Source organism: Callospermophilus lateralis, chromosome 2 (assembly GCF_048772815.1).
Source record: "Callospermophilus lateralis isolate mCalLat2 chromosome 2, mCalLat2.hap1, whole genome shotgun sequence".
In the NCBI taxonomy this organism is placed as follows: Eukaryota; Metazoa; Chordata; class Mammalia; order Rodentia; family Sciuridae; genus Callospermophilus; species Callospermophilus lateralis.
The window spans coordinates 119,454,020-119,468,394 of NC_135306.1; the positions used below are offsets into that span (position 1 = coordinate 119,454,020).

At 39.0% G+C, this 14,375-nt stretch overlaps 1 protein-coding gene across 1 annotated transcript in view; it reads left to right on the top strand.

Moving 5' to 3' along the window:
- Slc35f2 (solute carrier family 35 member F2) overlaps positions 1–14,375 on the top strand; it is a 57,058-nt gene that overhangs the window by 21,709 nt on the left and 20,974 nt on the right. Inside the window, exon 2 of the mRNA XM_076843800.2 lies at positions 12,005–12,180. Coding sequence (XP_076699915.2) covers positions 12,005–12,180 — 176 coding nt within the window. The remainder of the gene's footprint in view (positions 1–12,004; positions 12,181–14,375) is intronic.

The following is a 14,375-nucleotide window of genomic DNA, read 5'->3' on the forward strand; positions in this document are numbered from 1 at the left end:
CAGCCTCAGCAAAAGCGAGATGCCAAACAACTCAGTGAGACCCTGTCTCTAAATAAAAAGAAAATAGGGCTGGGGATGTAGCTCAGTGGTTCAGTGCCCCTGAGTTCAATCCCCAGTACTCCCTCCCCACTTCAAAAAAATAATAAGCCAGGTGTGGTGACACACACCTGTAATCCCAGTGACTTTGAAGCCTGAGGTAGGAGTAGCACAATTTTGAGACCAGCCTCAGTAACTTAGTGAATTCCTAAGCAACTTAGTTAGACTGTCTCAAAAAAAAAAAAAAAAAAAAAAAAAAAAAAATTAAAAGGTTGTGGGGCTGGGTTTGTGGCTCAGAAATAGAACACTCACCTAGCATGTGTGAGGCACTGGGTTCAATCCTCAGCACCATGTTAAAAAAATAAAATAAAGATATTGTGTCTACCTATAACTAAAAAATAAATATTTTTAAAAATAAAAATATAAATAAAAAGGGATGGGGATGTGGTTCAGTGGTTACACATCCTGGAGTTCAGTCCCCAGAACCAAAATAAGTAAATAAATACATAAATACAAAACTAGTAATGAATTATAGATAAATATTAGTATTCTGTTTCCACTTAGCCCCACATTTGCTTCTTTTATTTAAGTGCACCTGGCAGTTACTTTATAGCAGTGTATAGAAATATTTGCCTTGTTTCTTTTTCTTTCCTTTTGCCCTGTTTCATAGCTGTACAGTACTGCTCTGTGTTTACTACTCCAGTCCCTTTTTGGACATTTGGGTTTCTTCTTTAGTCTTGCTATTACAGTGTTGCAGTTAATAGCTTTTTATATATTCCTTTTGTATTTTTGATGACATAGCTTTGGGATGGGTTCCTAGAGATAAAATAGCTCAAGATGCCAAAAATTGCCATTCCCTCCCTCTCAATAGAGATTATTTCATTTTGCATTCTTACCAGCAATGGTCAGAAGTAGTTTTAGACTTCTTGAAGTTTTATAAAGATCCCCAACAGTACAAGAATTGCTGTCACTTCTTTCAAAGGGTGCTGGGTCTGAGGTCTCTCAACCTCAGAATTGGAAACATTGCTGTAAAGCCTTGCTACTTGAAGTGTGGTCCAGGGACTGGCCACATAGGCATCACCTGTGCACTCATTTGAAATGCAGAATCTCAAGATTGTCTCCAAATGCATTGAATCAGAAGTATGCAACTTAACAAGAGCTTTAGGTGATTTATATCACATTAACAATTGAGAGGTACTGGGCTAGAGCTGTGCTTTCTGGTATCAGAGCTAGTTGCCATCTGTAGTTATTTAAATAGAAATAAATAAAAATGAAAATAAGTGAAAATTTTAGTTGCTCATTCATACTAGCTACCTTTCAAATGCTCAATAGTTACTTCTTGAACATTCCCATTATTACAGTAACTTCTACTGCTCAGTGCTCTTTTATAAGTGCACCATTTAATTTGATACCAGTAGCTACATATGACTGTTTTAATTTACATTGTAGTTGAATAACATTAAAAATTCAGTTCCTCATCCACATTAGTGATATTTTAAGAGTTCATTAGCTACACATGGCTCAGAGCAATGTATTTGATGGTGCATGTATTAGTCCATTTTGTGTTGCTAGAACAAAATCCCCAAGACTGTGTACTTTTAAAGAAAACAAACTTATTTGACTCACTATTTCTGGTGGTTGGAAGGTCCAACCAGCATGGTTCCAGCATCCTGATGGGATTCCCCTGTGTCACAACATGGTGGAGAAATGGAAAGGGAACCAGCTGTGTGCAGAAATGGGAGAGTGGCCGCCTGGTGAGACAGGAAGCCAGAGAGATTTAGGGGAGGTTTCAGTCTTATTTATAACAGTCCTCTCTGGGAGAATGCACTTCTATGAGAAAAGCATCAATTCCTCTCAAAAACTTAATCACCTCCCAAGAGGCTCCACTTCTTAGAGTTTGTACCCCTTTCAACATCACCACATTTGGGATCCAGCTTCTGGCACATGAAACTTTGGGAGACACACTCAGACCATATACAAACCATACCAGTGCACATATGAAATATTTTCATCATTAAAATTCTACTGGGCAGGTTACTGAAAGGATGGGCAAGGCAGAGGAAGGAAGGAAATAAAATTCAATGCGTGCATAATAAGGTGGGTGGGTGGTATAACATCCATTTAAAATAACAAGAACAACTATAATTTTAAAGGAATTTTAAAAGGGTAGAGTTAGGTTCTCTGTTTTGAAGTCTAGGATTCTTTGGTATATTTGGAAGGCATATTCCTTTGAAGGCCACATCTCAGGAGCAATCACCCTCAGACTTCTAGAACAAGGCTTGATGCAAACCACTATTTTCACTTGCCTATACCTGTTTCTGTTCTCGTTCATGTTTCACATTTAAATCTAGATCTCATTTATTTTTAAAAGTTATTTTATTTTATTTATTTACTTTTTGGGTGCCGGGGATTGAATCCAGGCGTGCTTTATCCCTGAGCTACATCTCTGGCCTGCAGAGATGGAAACAAAACAGGTCATTGAGGCTTCTTTTCACTATGTAAAGAAAAAACTACTTATAATTAATTTTGAGCTTGTTTCCAATATTATTTAAAATGTTCTAGAAAACAACTGGATAATTTATGTGCTAAGTGTAAGGACTTGGCCTAAATGAATATTTCTTTATGGATATGTGATAAAATTTCTATAGATCTTATGGAAATTATTATTCTTTACCAGAAATTTATAGGGGTAGATGTGATGGATTTAAAAAATTATCCAAAGTCGCTGTGCTTTATAGAAGTCTTTAATATTAAATCCTACCTTTAGCAGACAATGTGCAACCTAGCAGCAGATTTATTGAGACATAATGTGAAGGAAATATGTGATCTGCATCCAAACAATGCATTTTATCAATCATTTGGATGTTTCTCTCTCTCTCTCTCTCTCTCTCTCTCTCTTTCTCTCTCTCTCTTTTTTTAAAAATATATTGAGGGAGTTGAACCCAGGGTGATTTATCACTGAGCTACATTCCCAGGCTTTTTATTTTTTATTTTGAAACAGGGTTTCACTAAGTTGCTGAGGCTGGCCTTGAACTTGTGATCTTAGTGCCTCAGTCTTCCAAGTCACTGGGATTCCACATGTGTGCCCCTGTGCCCAGCTTGGAACTCTTTTCTTTTCCCCATCAAATAAAAAGAAGAGAATAATTTGATGACTTGCTATCTTGATTGAATCTTAGACTCATCTAGGAGGCTTTTAAAATAGGTTGCTATTTTTGACCCTGCATCCCGAGAATCTGATTCCGTTGGTCTGAGCTGGGGTCTTGATGTCTAAGTAGAGGACTTCTCGTCTGACTGGAAGTTGCACATGAACAAGTGCTAAAGAAATGAATGAACTCCATCATTGTGTATCATGTGTATATTATGTCCAACTAGTATTTGATTTAGGCAGAAATCAAGATTATAGCCTTTCCTATGTTCTTGAATCTTCCTGGAAATCGTTCATCTTTCTAGTCTCTAATCAAGTATCTCCTCTCTGAACCTTCTCTAGGGGATCCTGACCCTTCTCGTCTTAGCTGCAAGCACTGCTTTTATTTTTAACTTTCCCATTTTATTGTTCTTCTGTGTTGTTAGGTCTGACTCTTTATCTAGACAGAAACTCCTTAAGATGTTCAACAATGGTAAATATCCCTCCCTGTGTGCCAGACACTGTGTTAGTCATAGAGGATGTAGGGTCCCTGTTCTCTTGGAGCTTAGGGTCTTAGTGGAAGAAGAGCCATGAGCCGTGTCAGACCCAAAGTGTGAGGCCCAGATTTGGGCTGGGGAGAAGAGAGAGGGTCTGGACTGGGAAATATGTGGGTCTATTATTTTTATTTTTTTTTAATGTTAATGACTTTTTAAAAAATATCTTCATTTTTTTTAATGTGGTGCTGAGGATCGAGCCCAGTGCCTCACGGATGCGAGGCGAGCGCTCTCACTCTGAGCACAATCCCAGCCCCAGATGTGGCTCTTTTAAATTCTAAATTCCTGGTGGGTGACATATATATAATATACATATATTAACATTCAATATATGACTGAAGAATTTACTGAAGGAGTAAGTGCATAAAAGAGGATATGGTTTCATTGGAAAGCATATGCATGAGTATGTGTTTTGGAGTAGAAGGGATATTAAGTTACGTACTTTAGGTTTTCTGGAAGAAAGAAGGGGGAAATAAAGTGCTTTAAGGACTGGGAATGTAGCTCAGTGGTAGAGCACTTGCCTAGTGTGCGGAGGTTAGGTTCCCAGCACTACATACAGTCTTCTTCTTATTTTTTTCATTCCGTAAATTCTTAGGTTCTTATCGAAACAATAAAGTGGTTGGAAGTGGCCTTACTCACATCTTTCCTACCTGTCTTCTGCTGCTGCCTCCAGAGATCCATAGCTCTTTTGTTTGCTGTGCTTTCTGGTGGCCTGGCTCCCACAGCATGATGCCGCCTTGGGAAATATATCTTACAGTTGGACCGTATCCTGCCATTGAAGTTCACTTCAGTGAAGGTTCCGTTTGAAAAACCATGACAGGATATATCCCATGGTCAGATGCACGATGATTCTGGCAGCTTCCCTCAGACAGGAACAGGTTTTGTTCTGGTGTAGTGTCCCTCTGTTCAGAATTCATCCAAATTAGGACCTCATGGTAAAATGTAAATATGAATGTTAGGTTTTAAGCAACAAAACGTGTTTTGAAGCTGCTGTGTCTTTCATTACAAGTCTGAGTGTTTCCCTCTTTTTTCTTTAATTTCCATCCCCTCCAGGTTCTCCCTCTCTCTTGCTTGTATGCCCTCTCTTTCTCCCTCTCACTTGCTCACTTGATCTTGCTCTCTCTCTCTCCTGCTCTTCCATTATAGATGAGGTCATTATGATTTGGAGCCAAGAGAAGTGCATTCCTGTAACTTTAAATCTCCATACTCAATTTGTGACTCTTCTTTTTTTTCTAGAAGATGGTATACTTTATAGTTGGAGGACAGCTTGCTTAATTGCACTATTTTAGAATGCAAATATGAGCTTACTGGAGAAATTCTGTCGGTTTGTGAATAGGACTTAGTGATGCCACACTTCTTTTTCTCACTTATTTCAAATTTATAATTGTTTTCAGGTCCACTATGGGATGTGAAAAATAGTCTGAATATGATTAGGTTATCAGCCACTTGATTAGATTTACTGTGCCTTCTCGTTTGGAAATCTAGCTCCCCCATTATACACAGGGAGGCAGTGTTACTGAAGGGAGGGGAGAGACCAGGGGTGGCTCGCTCTTTCTTGACAGCAATGTGAGGTGCCAAGAATGTTTCGGAGGAGAGGTTTTCTGATATAGGCTGTGTTATGGAATCACAATAGAGAGGTTCAGGCGGCTGGGGAGAGAGACATGAGGAAGGAGATTGAGGAGAAATGATGCAGAGAGGAGGAAGATACCCACTGTGAGGGATGACCTCACCTATTATCTCAAGACCATGTGCTGTAGGAGGCACAGCAGATGTTTAATGGTCAGGAGATTTGGGCATTGCATTTTTTCCCTGTCTGTCCTTAGGCAGAATGAATCCCTCCTGTGGGCCCCAGTCTCCTCAATTTAAAGAGGTGGGCATTAGTACCAAACTTCGATAATTCTAAGATTTTCTTTCTGGGGAGGAGAGGAATTTTCCCTAACTCCCCCACCCTCTTAAAGGGAACTTGAACCTTCTGATTAGTTCAGAACAAAACAAAACGAAACTGATTTCTTCTGCCCTTGGCTAACTGGGCGAGTTTCTGAACCATTCTGAGCTTTGTTTTGTCCATCTGTAGCTTGAGTGTAATGATGCTTCTCTCGGGGTTATGGTGAGAATTGTGTTGGGAGTGTGTGCTACGGTTATACTCACTGCACAATGAGATATTGGGAGAATGAGAAAATTGGGATAATTCCCATTGCCGGAACCCTGTCCTTCATGCTTACCAAGGGGAATATGTGGCTGTGAGGAAGGACACTAATGAATGAACACATAATGAATGACAGTAATGAATGAACTGTTCAACCTTTGGCTTTGTCCTCTTATTCCTTCAGACACTGAGTGTACTATACGGGACCAAGTGGTGCATTTCTTTTGTCTAGGATAGACCCAATTACAGCCTGAGATCAAGGCCAACAGGCCCCATTAGTAAGAAGTGAGCACAAAAGAAAGAGGCAGCAACCTCGGGATCTGGGTTACCACATTAGCCTGTGGCTACAGCATCCCTAAAAAAGTACCTCCCCTCCAAGAGCATGTCCTTAATATTTTGCTCATCTTGGTGGATTGTTTTTTTCAATAGCTTAGTCTTTGGATTTGGCAAGTTTCTGACATCATTCCTTCCTCTTGAAAGGTGGAAGTTCCTTCCTTTTGGAATCGACAGACTAAAACTACAGGGAAGAATATAACCCTTTGAACTGCAAAACTAGTAAAGTTAATGCTTATGCCCTAAGACCAATGACTCCACTCCAGATTAAATGATTGCTTTAAACTCTTAAGACACAATAGAAAGTCATTATATTTTCAGTGCACTCTAAATTCACTGTTCCCAGAAGTAAAAGCAACCGACTGGAATCTCTCCAGATGCCTTAGATGGCCCCATCAGGCAGTCCTGAGCGCTAGGGAGATTACATTTTAAGTATATCTGTAATCCATTTGTACAGGTTTGTTAAAAACTAGAAAAATAGATATGTAAATCAGGAGACATAAACTAGAATGTTTGTAGAGGCCTTGTTCACAAGAACAATAAAAAATTGGAAAACAATCTAAAAATCTAATACTGGGAGAATGAATAAAATATGATATATTTGTACAGTGGAATACTACATAGTAGTGAAAAGGGAGGGATGATACTCTCAAACAATGTTGATCAAAATAGCAAGTTGTAGAAGTATACATATGTATACATATACAGTATAAAATTTAAAAACAAACAAAAACAATGATATTTGCTTAGGGATACTCATGGTAATAAAAATGCATGAGAATAATAAATATCAAGTTCTGGAAAGTAGTTACCTCTCAAGAGGGCTCAGAGATTGGGAAGAATACAAGAGAGGTTATGTTGATGTTAATTTTTATTTCTTAAGCCACCTGGTAGCTACATGGTACATATTGATTGTATATTAGATAATTGGTCTTGTATCTGCAGGTTTTGTATCTATAAATTCAACCAACCATATTTTGAAAATATTTGGGAAAAATTATGTCTGTACTGAAGACATACAGATTTCTTGTCATTAATTCTTAAACAGTACATACATTATAACACATACCTTACTTTTTTTTCTTTTTGATGGTACTAGGAATCAAACCTAGCACATGCCAGGTTAGTGCTCTACCATTGAGCTCTACCCTCAAGTCCCTTATAAAGTGCTTATGTTGTAGTAGGTATAATAAATACTCTAGAGGTGCTTTAAAATACACAGGAGAATGCTTTGGTTATATTTGAATACCACACCCTTTTATATACAGTATTGAGCATCTGTGGATTTTGATAAGTGTGGCAGATCCTAGAACTATATTTTGTTAAAAATATAACAAAGGTATCGTGTTAAAAATTAAACAATCTGTGAAGGAGTAGTGCAAGATGAGGCTGGAGAGCCAGGCACAGGTCCATCTCCAACTTGGTTCTTTCCCCAACTTCCAGCTGCCTACTGGACATTTCTTCTTGGCTGTCTAGCAATTAAACAAAATCCAGTATGTCCAAAATAGAGTTATTTCCTTCTAAATGTGTCTTTTTTCTTGCCTTTGGGATCTTGATTAAACATTGTTTTCTGGTCTAGGAATCTGGGTTTTGTTCTAGACTCCTTTGTCTCTGTTAACTTGTCTCTTTAATTGGTTTCTTTCTGTGTTAGGTAAGGTTTCCGGTGCCATGTACTCTGACATATTTGGAATGACAATGCTAAGGGTTGACAATGTATTCTTTTCTCTGTAAGATTTGTTTCAGTAATTTGCCATTCACCTCAAACAAGGACAAAAAGAAGAAAAGTGAAGCTTGCTGGGTAAGACAACCCTAAGTACATTTGCAGAGCACCCACCATGTGCCAAGCCTTGGAGATGCAAAAATGAACAGGCACCCTCTGCCCTGAGAGGCTGGGTCTGCTGGGGATGGATGTCAAGAGTTCACCAGAGGGGCTGGTGTCGTGGCTAAGCGGTAGAGCGCTTGCCTAGCATGTGTGAGGCACTGGGTTCGATTCTCAGCACCACATATAAATAAAGGTCCATCAATAACTAATAAAATATTAAAAAAAAGAGTTCACCAGAGGAGGGCTGCAGCTTAGTGGCAGAGGATTTGCATAAAGCACATGGGAGGCCCTAGGTTTGATCCCTAGTGTCACACACACAAAAAAAATTCACTAGACTGACTCAGTAAGAAAAGGCATTCCCAGCAGAAGGGATATCAGATACCAAGGCACAGAGCCAGAAAACTGTGGCCCATTCAGAGATTTCAAGTACATTGATGTAGGTACAGCACAGAGCATAAAGAAAAATGGCAACAGGTGAAGGTGGAAAAGTCAACCCAAAGCAGATCAATAAGGGCTGAGGATGAAAAATGCTCTAATGTCAATGTCTTATCTTGCTGGTGGTGAGATCACTAAAACCTCCTAAATAGGAAGGAGGGGAGTGATCAGCAAGGCCGGAAGGGAGCATTCATTCACCACGACACCAGCCCCTCTGGAGAACTTGACACTCATCCCCAGCAGACCCAGCCTCTCAGGGCAGAGGGTGCCTGTCCATTTTTGCATCTCCAAGGCCTGGCACATGGTGGGTGCTCTACAAATGTACTTAGGGTTGTCTTACCCAGCAAGCTTCACTTTTCTTCTTTTTGTCCTTGTTTGAGGTGAATGGCAAATTACTGACACAAATCTTACAGAGAAAAGAATACATTGTCAACGGTTAGATATTCTGTTTCCTCTTACTGCTTAGGAACTCTGGACAACAAGTACATGTTGAATGAAATAAAAGAAATGAACGAACAAGGAAAATATTTTAAAAAGTAAGACAGGGTGACAGTATAAGGTTCTGAAGCTAGAAGAAGCACTAGAGAAAACAATTAGAGCTGGGTGTGGGGGTGCATCCCTATTATGCCAGCTACTTGGGAGGCTGAGGTAAATTCAAGGCCAGCATGTCCAGCTTAGCAAGTCTCCTGTCTCAAAATTAAACAAAAAAAGGTTGGGATGTAGCTCACTGGTAGAGCATCCCAGAGTTCAAGCCCCAGTACTGTAAAAGGAAGAAGAAATCACACATCCACTAATTTAACAGAAATTCATAAATCACTGCAGCAAGGCTGGACTATATCAGGCTTTCTTGTGGCAGTTGGGTTGTTTTAGTAAAGCAAGACAATAGCGAGTTGTGTTTAAAAGATGGCTCCTGGGGACTGGGGTTGTGGCTCAGTGGTAGAGCACTTGCCTAGCATGTGTGAGGCACTGGGTTTGATTCTCAGCACCACATATAAATAAATATATAAAAAAACAAAGTCTATTGACAACTAAGAAAATATCTAAACAACAACAACAACAACAAAGATGGCCCCTGGCACATAGTTTTAAAATTCTCTTTATTGGCTCTAAAGATGGTGGTAGGAGCTGCCTCACAGGCCAGGAGAAAAAAAAAAAAAAAAGAGGAATATGGTCATGATTAGAGGAAGGGGCAGCCCTACCAGTGGCTGATGGAAAGGCCCATCTCCGTGGCATTAAAGTATGTAGAGGGCACTTGTGGCTTCTGCAGTCTCAGATCCAAAGAGAACAATGCCTCGAGCTTTCAGCCTCACAGAGAGCCCAGCCTACTAAGGTGACATCAAAACCAGGGGTGTTTTTTTTTTTTAGTTGTAAATAGACACAATATCTTTGCTTTATTTATTTATTTTATGTGGTGCTGAGGACCGAACCCAGTACCTCATGCATGCGAGGCAAGGGCTCAACCACTAAGCTACAACTCCAGACCCCAAACCAAAGGGTTTAAAAGGAGTTTTAAAAAGCCATGACATACTTTGTTGAAATGATCATGCACATCCTCAACACAGATGACATGGTGAAGAGTCTTGGAATGTCTGTGAAGACTTATTGGGTTATGCATAATTTCTCTGAAACGTTAAAAAGAAAAAAAAAAAAAAGGAAGAAATTCGTAAATCAGATTGGCTCTCTAAGGCACCTCATCTCCCCTGTGAACTTTCCTATGGCAGCTGTAACAGGAGAAGGTTGAAGTGCCTCTTCAGTCTCAACGTGGCTCCCTAAAAGCAGACCAATTCCTAGATTCCACTATAGAGATTGTCCAATAATTGGTCTGTTTGGGGGGGCCAGGAAATCAGTATTTTATCCTATTTATTTGTTTGTTTTTTTGCCGTTGAAGATTGAATGCAGGACCTTGTGCATGCTAAAAATTCTCTCTGCCACCGGCTCCTTCCTGAGCCATAGGTTACTTTTAAAACAGCTCTCCTGTTAATAGTAGTATGAGCCAGGGTGGAGAACCAGTGAACTCTGAGGTTCACACGATAATGAATTCAAATTCTTATCTCTCTAAGTTCAAGGAAGCATTTCTATAGAGAATATTTTTGATAAAGGTTGTAGTGTTCTCAGCCCTGGTTCCTGACCCTTCCAAGAACTGTCTGCCTCCATCATCTCTTGATTTTCTTTCCTGTGGGTCTTAGGCTTTCACCCTTGCTGTCTTCTGTTGTTAACCTTCCAAACATGTTTAAGTTTCCCTGATCCTTGGCAAGACAATGAAAACCCTGTCCTCAACACTGCTGCCTATTCTTTGAACTCTTTGCGCATCCCTGTTCTCCTTCCTTTCATCATTTTTTGAAACAGCGGTCTGTTTGGTGCACTCAATTGCAGGTCTTCTGTTCCCTCGGCCCGTTGAAATCCACTTTGGATATTCCCACCAACAAAAAGTTTGCCTTCAAAAATCCAGCAGCTTCCAATGTACCAGTCATCCTGTTTCCTTAGCCATCCTGTCATTCTCTCTGCAGTTTCTGACACTCTGTATTGATGATCTCTTCCTTCTTACTGTGCTTTTTCTATCCTAACTTCTCTGTCATGGCATTCTCAGAATTTCTTACCTTTTTCTGACCATTGCAAACTATTGGGAAAATAGGGAAGTGTATGTATATTTGGACTGACAAGGACTGACAATCTATTTACATTCTTTCATTTAACAAATGAAAGAATTTATTTAGTGATTACAAAGGGCCAGTTATCTATGGCTACATAAGAAATTAGCATAATCTTCGTGGCTTAAAAACAACACATATCTCTTATCTTACCTTTTTTTTTTTTTTTTTTTTTTGTGGATCAGAAATCTGAGCACTGCTTAGCTATACTTTCTGCTTCAGGGTCTTTCACGAGGCTGCATCATGGTGTTGGCCTGGGCTGGACTCTAATCTGAAGATTCAGCCGGGAAAGGATCTACTACCAAGCACCAAACTTCTAAAGTGCAGGCAACATTGACAATCACTGATTCTAGAAGGGCAGTTGAAGAAACAGAGTCTTCAGAGAGTGAAAAGATGACAAATTGTCCAATGCTTACCGAATAGAGAGAATTTAACTAGAGTTAAAACTGAATTTAAAGAAGTCTCTCTCTCTCTCTCTCTCTCTCTCTCTTTCTCTCTCTCTCTCTCTCTCTCTCTCTCTCTCTCTCTCTCTCTCACACACACACACACACACACACACACACACGTTTCAAATAGCATATAACAGCTTAACTAAAATGATCACTGAATGGGGAACATGTCTTCATGAGACTGAGGAGGGGTCAGAAATGTAAAAGAGAATAAAAATGTAGCCTCTCAAATCCAATAATTTAATTTTTTGTGCACATGAAGTAAGCAATAAAATGAAATAAGGAACTACTTGCAAAAAATTTAGTATTTCCCTTTATGTTTAGCAAGAGAGAGAGAGAGAGAGAGAGAGAGAGAGAGAAGGAGAGTGTGTGTGTGTGTGTGTGTGTGTGTGTGTGTGTGTGTGTTATGGATAGAACTTACTTGCAAGTTATTCTGATACCTTCTTTTATTTTCTAGGAATATTTTGAAAACCATTGCTCTGGGCCAGATGTTGTCCTTGTGTATATGTGGGACAGCCATCACCAGCCAGTATTTGACAGAAAAGTACAAAGTGAACACCCCCATGCTTCAGAGCTTTATCAACTATTGCTTACTGTTCCTAATTTATACAATGATGCTGGCATTTCAGTCAGGTAGGTCAAATGTGGAAATTTTCAATAAAATTATCTTCAAAAAGATGTTTTGCTTTTAGTCACTTAAAAAATAAAACAGTGCAAAACCAAGAAAGAAAACAGTAGCATTAGTTATAAAAGTTATTAGAAAAATATGACATTTTTAAAGTCTGAAAGTAGTGACTAGAAATTTATGCATAACTCTCTGAAGTTGTTGATTAAAATCAAGTATGTAGCACCAGCTGTTTGTGACAGGGTAGAAGTTGTAAAAAAAAAAAAAAGTGTAAATGTTAGATTTCATTTTTTTCTTCTTCTCTCCTCTGGTTGATAAAATTAAGAGCCAATATCAGAAACACTTGAAAAGTCAAGAACTTCGCTTTCCAAAATACCTAGTTCCACCAAGGGGAGAATGCTGCATACGCATGGATTACATGTGGGATCAAGTCCATTTTGAGAGTGACAAAGATGAGAACTTGGCAAAGAATTAACATCATTTTTGCTAGCATCATTAGAAAATTGTCGAATTATTGTTTCTAGCTAGTTATACAAAAATGGGAAAAGCTAGACTTTTTTTTTTTTTTTTTTGGTGTTGGAAATCAGACCCAGGGTGTTGGTCACATGAGGCTCACATTGAGCTCCACCAGAGCCCCAGGCATCATTTTGATTGCTTAACTCGTTTGTTATATATGGACTCATGGAAGCCTCATAGCTCAGGTGTTATATTATCCTCATTTAACAGAAGAGGAAGCAGGTGTGTAGCACTTAGATCACTTGCTTTAGGTTATGTTGGTGGTAACTGGTAGAACCAGGAATTCAACCTAGGCAGCCTGTCCCAGATACCATGCTCCCGTCACCTCTCTGTATTAGGGGTTGCTTGTTTTGCAGTCCTAAAGTCCTTCCCACAAGAAAAGAGGAACATGGTATCGCCAAATCAGTTAAAAAAGATTCAGTTCAGGAGCATGAAGAAAATGGGCAACCCAGCTGACTAGGTTTCATCATATTTAAAATTACCAGTGTGGCATTTGTTAATCCACTTTTATTTTTTTATTTTTTATTTTTTTTAATTTTTATTGTTGGTTGTTCAAAACATTACATAGTTCTTGATGTATCATATTTCACACTTTGATTCAAGTGGGTTATTAAAATGAATCTTAGTGCATTGGTGGTATTCCTATGTGTCAGGATCATGACTTTTTTTTTTTTTCTTAAAGAAAATAGAAACTAGTTGTGAGAGGGGAAAACATGTTTGGGAGTGGGGGAACACCACATTTGGCAAGAGTTCTAGAAGTTGGAAGCAAAACCAGTACATGGTTTACAGACATAGACCTTGCTCTTTTCTGGAAGCCCTGGACTTCAGGAAGTCAATGTGATGCATAAGTGCATCATGCGGTCCTCCTAAGGAATGCTTGTTGTGTGCTTTCCGTGGATCTTACATCTAGGAAGACTTACTCTGTTTTCAGGATATTCCTGGCAATTGGATTTTAATGATGTTTATTTGGTTATGATTTTCATTAGTTTTGTTTCTTTTTAAAAAATTTTTTTTAGTTATACCTGAACACAATATATTTATTTTGTTTATTTAATTTTATGTGGTGCTGAGGATCAAACCCAGTGCGTCACACGTGTGAGGCAAGTGCTCTGCCACTGAACCACAACCGCAACCCACTGGTTTTATTTCTTCATGGGTTATCTTACCATAAAGCTTCCCCTATACATGCCAACTCAATGTCTCCTGTGATGCTCGATTCTCCAAAGTATTGACTCTTTGTTAATATGAATAAACAAGATTTGGTAGAATAAAAGGTGTTTGTTTAGTTGTATGGCTGGGCCTTTTCCTAAGCTTATCACTGGCTTCCTTTCACTTAACAGTTCATCTTTTTCAAAAGAAAGACCACTTGCAGAGTTTCCTTTGAAGAAGCCCATGAATGGAGGTTAAATAACCAGTTAATTCACAGGAAAACATTTCATTTCCTAGAATAGTCTGTGGCTAGTCAGAAATAGTGACATCCACGCTCATCTGGATATTGTACTTCTTTGACAACAGGAAAGAAAATCTAACCACTTTTCTCTCAATTTCTTTCTCGTGTTTTCATTGACTACTTGGTCTATGGTGACACCTTAACTTGAGTATCATCTAGGAAAAATATGACTCTGCTAAGGTGGTGCAGGAGTTTGGATTCTGGGTAATGAAACTTAGGTGGGACCACTTTCAAAAT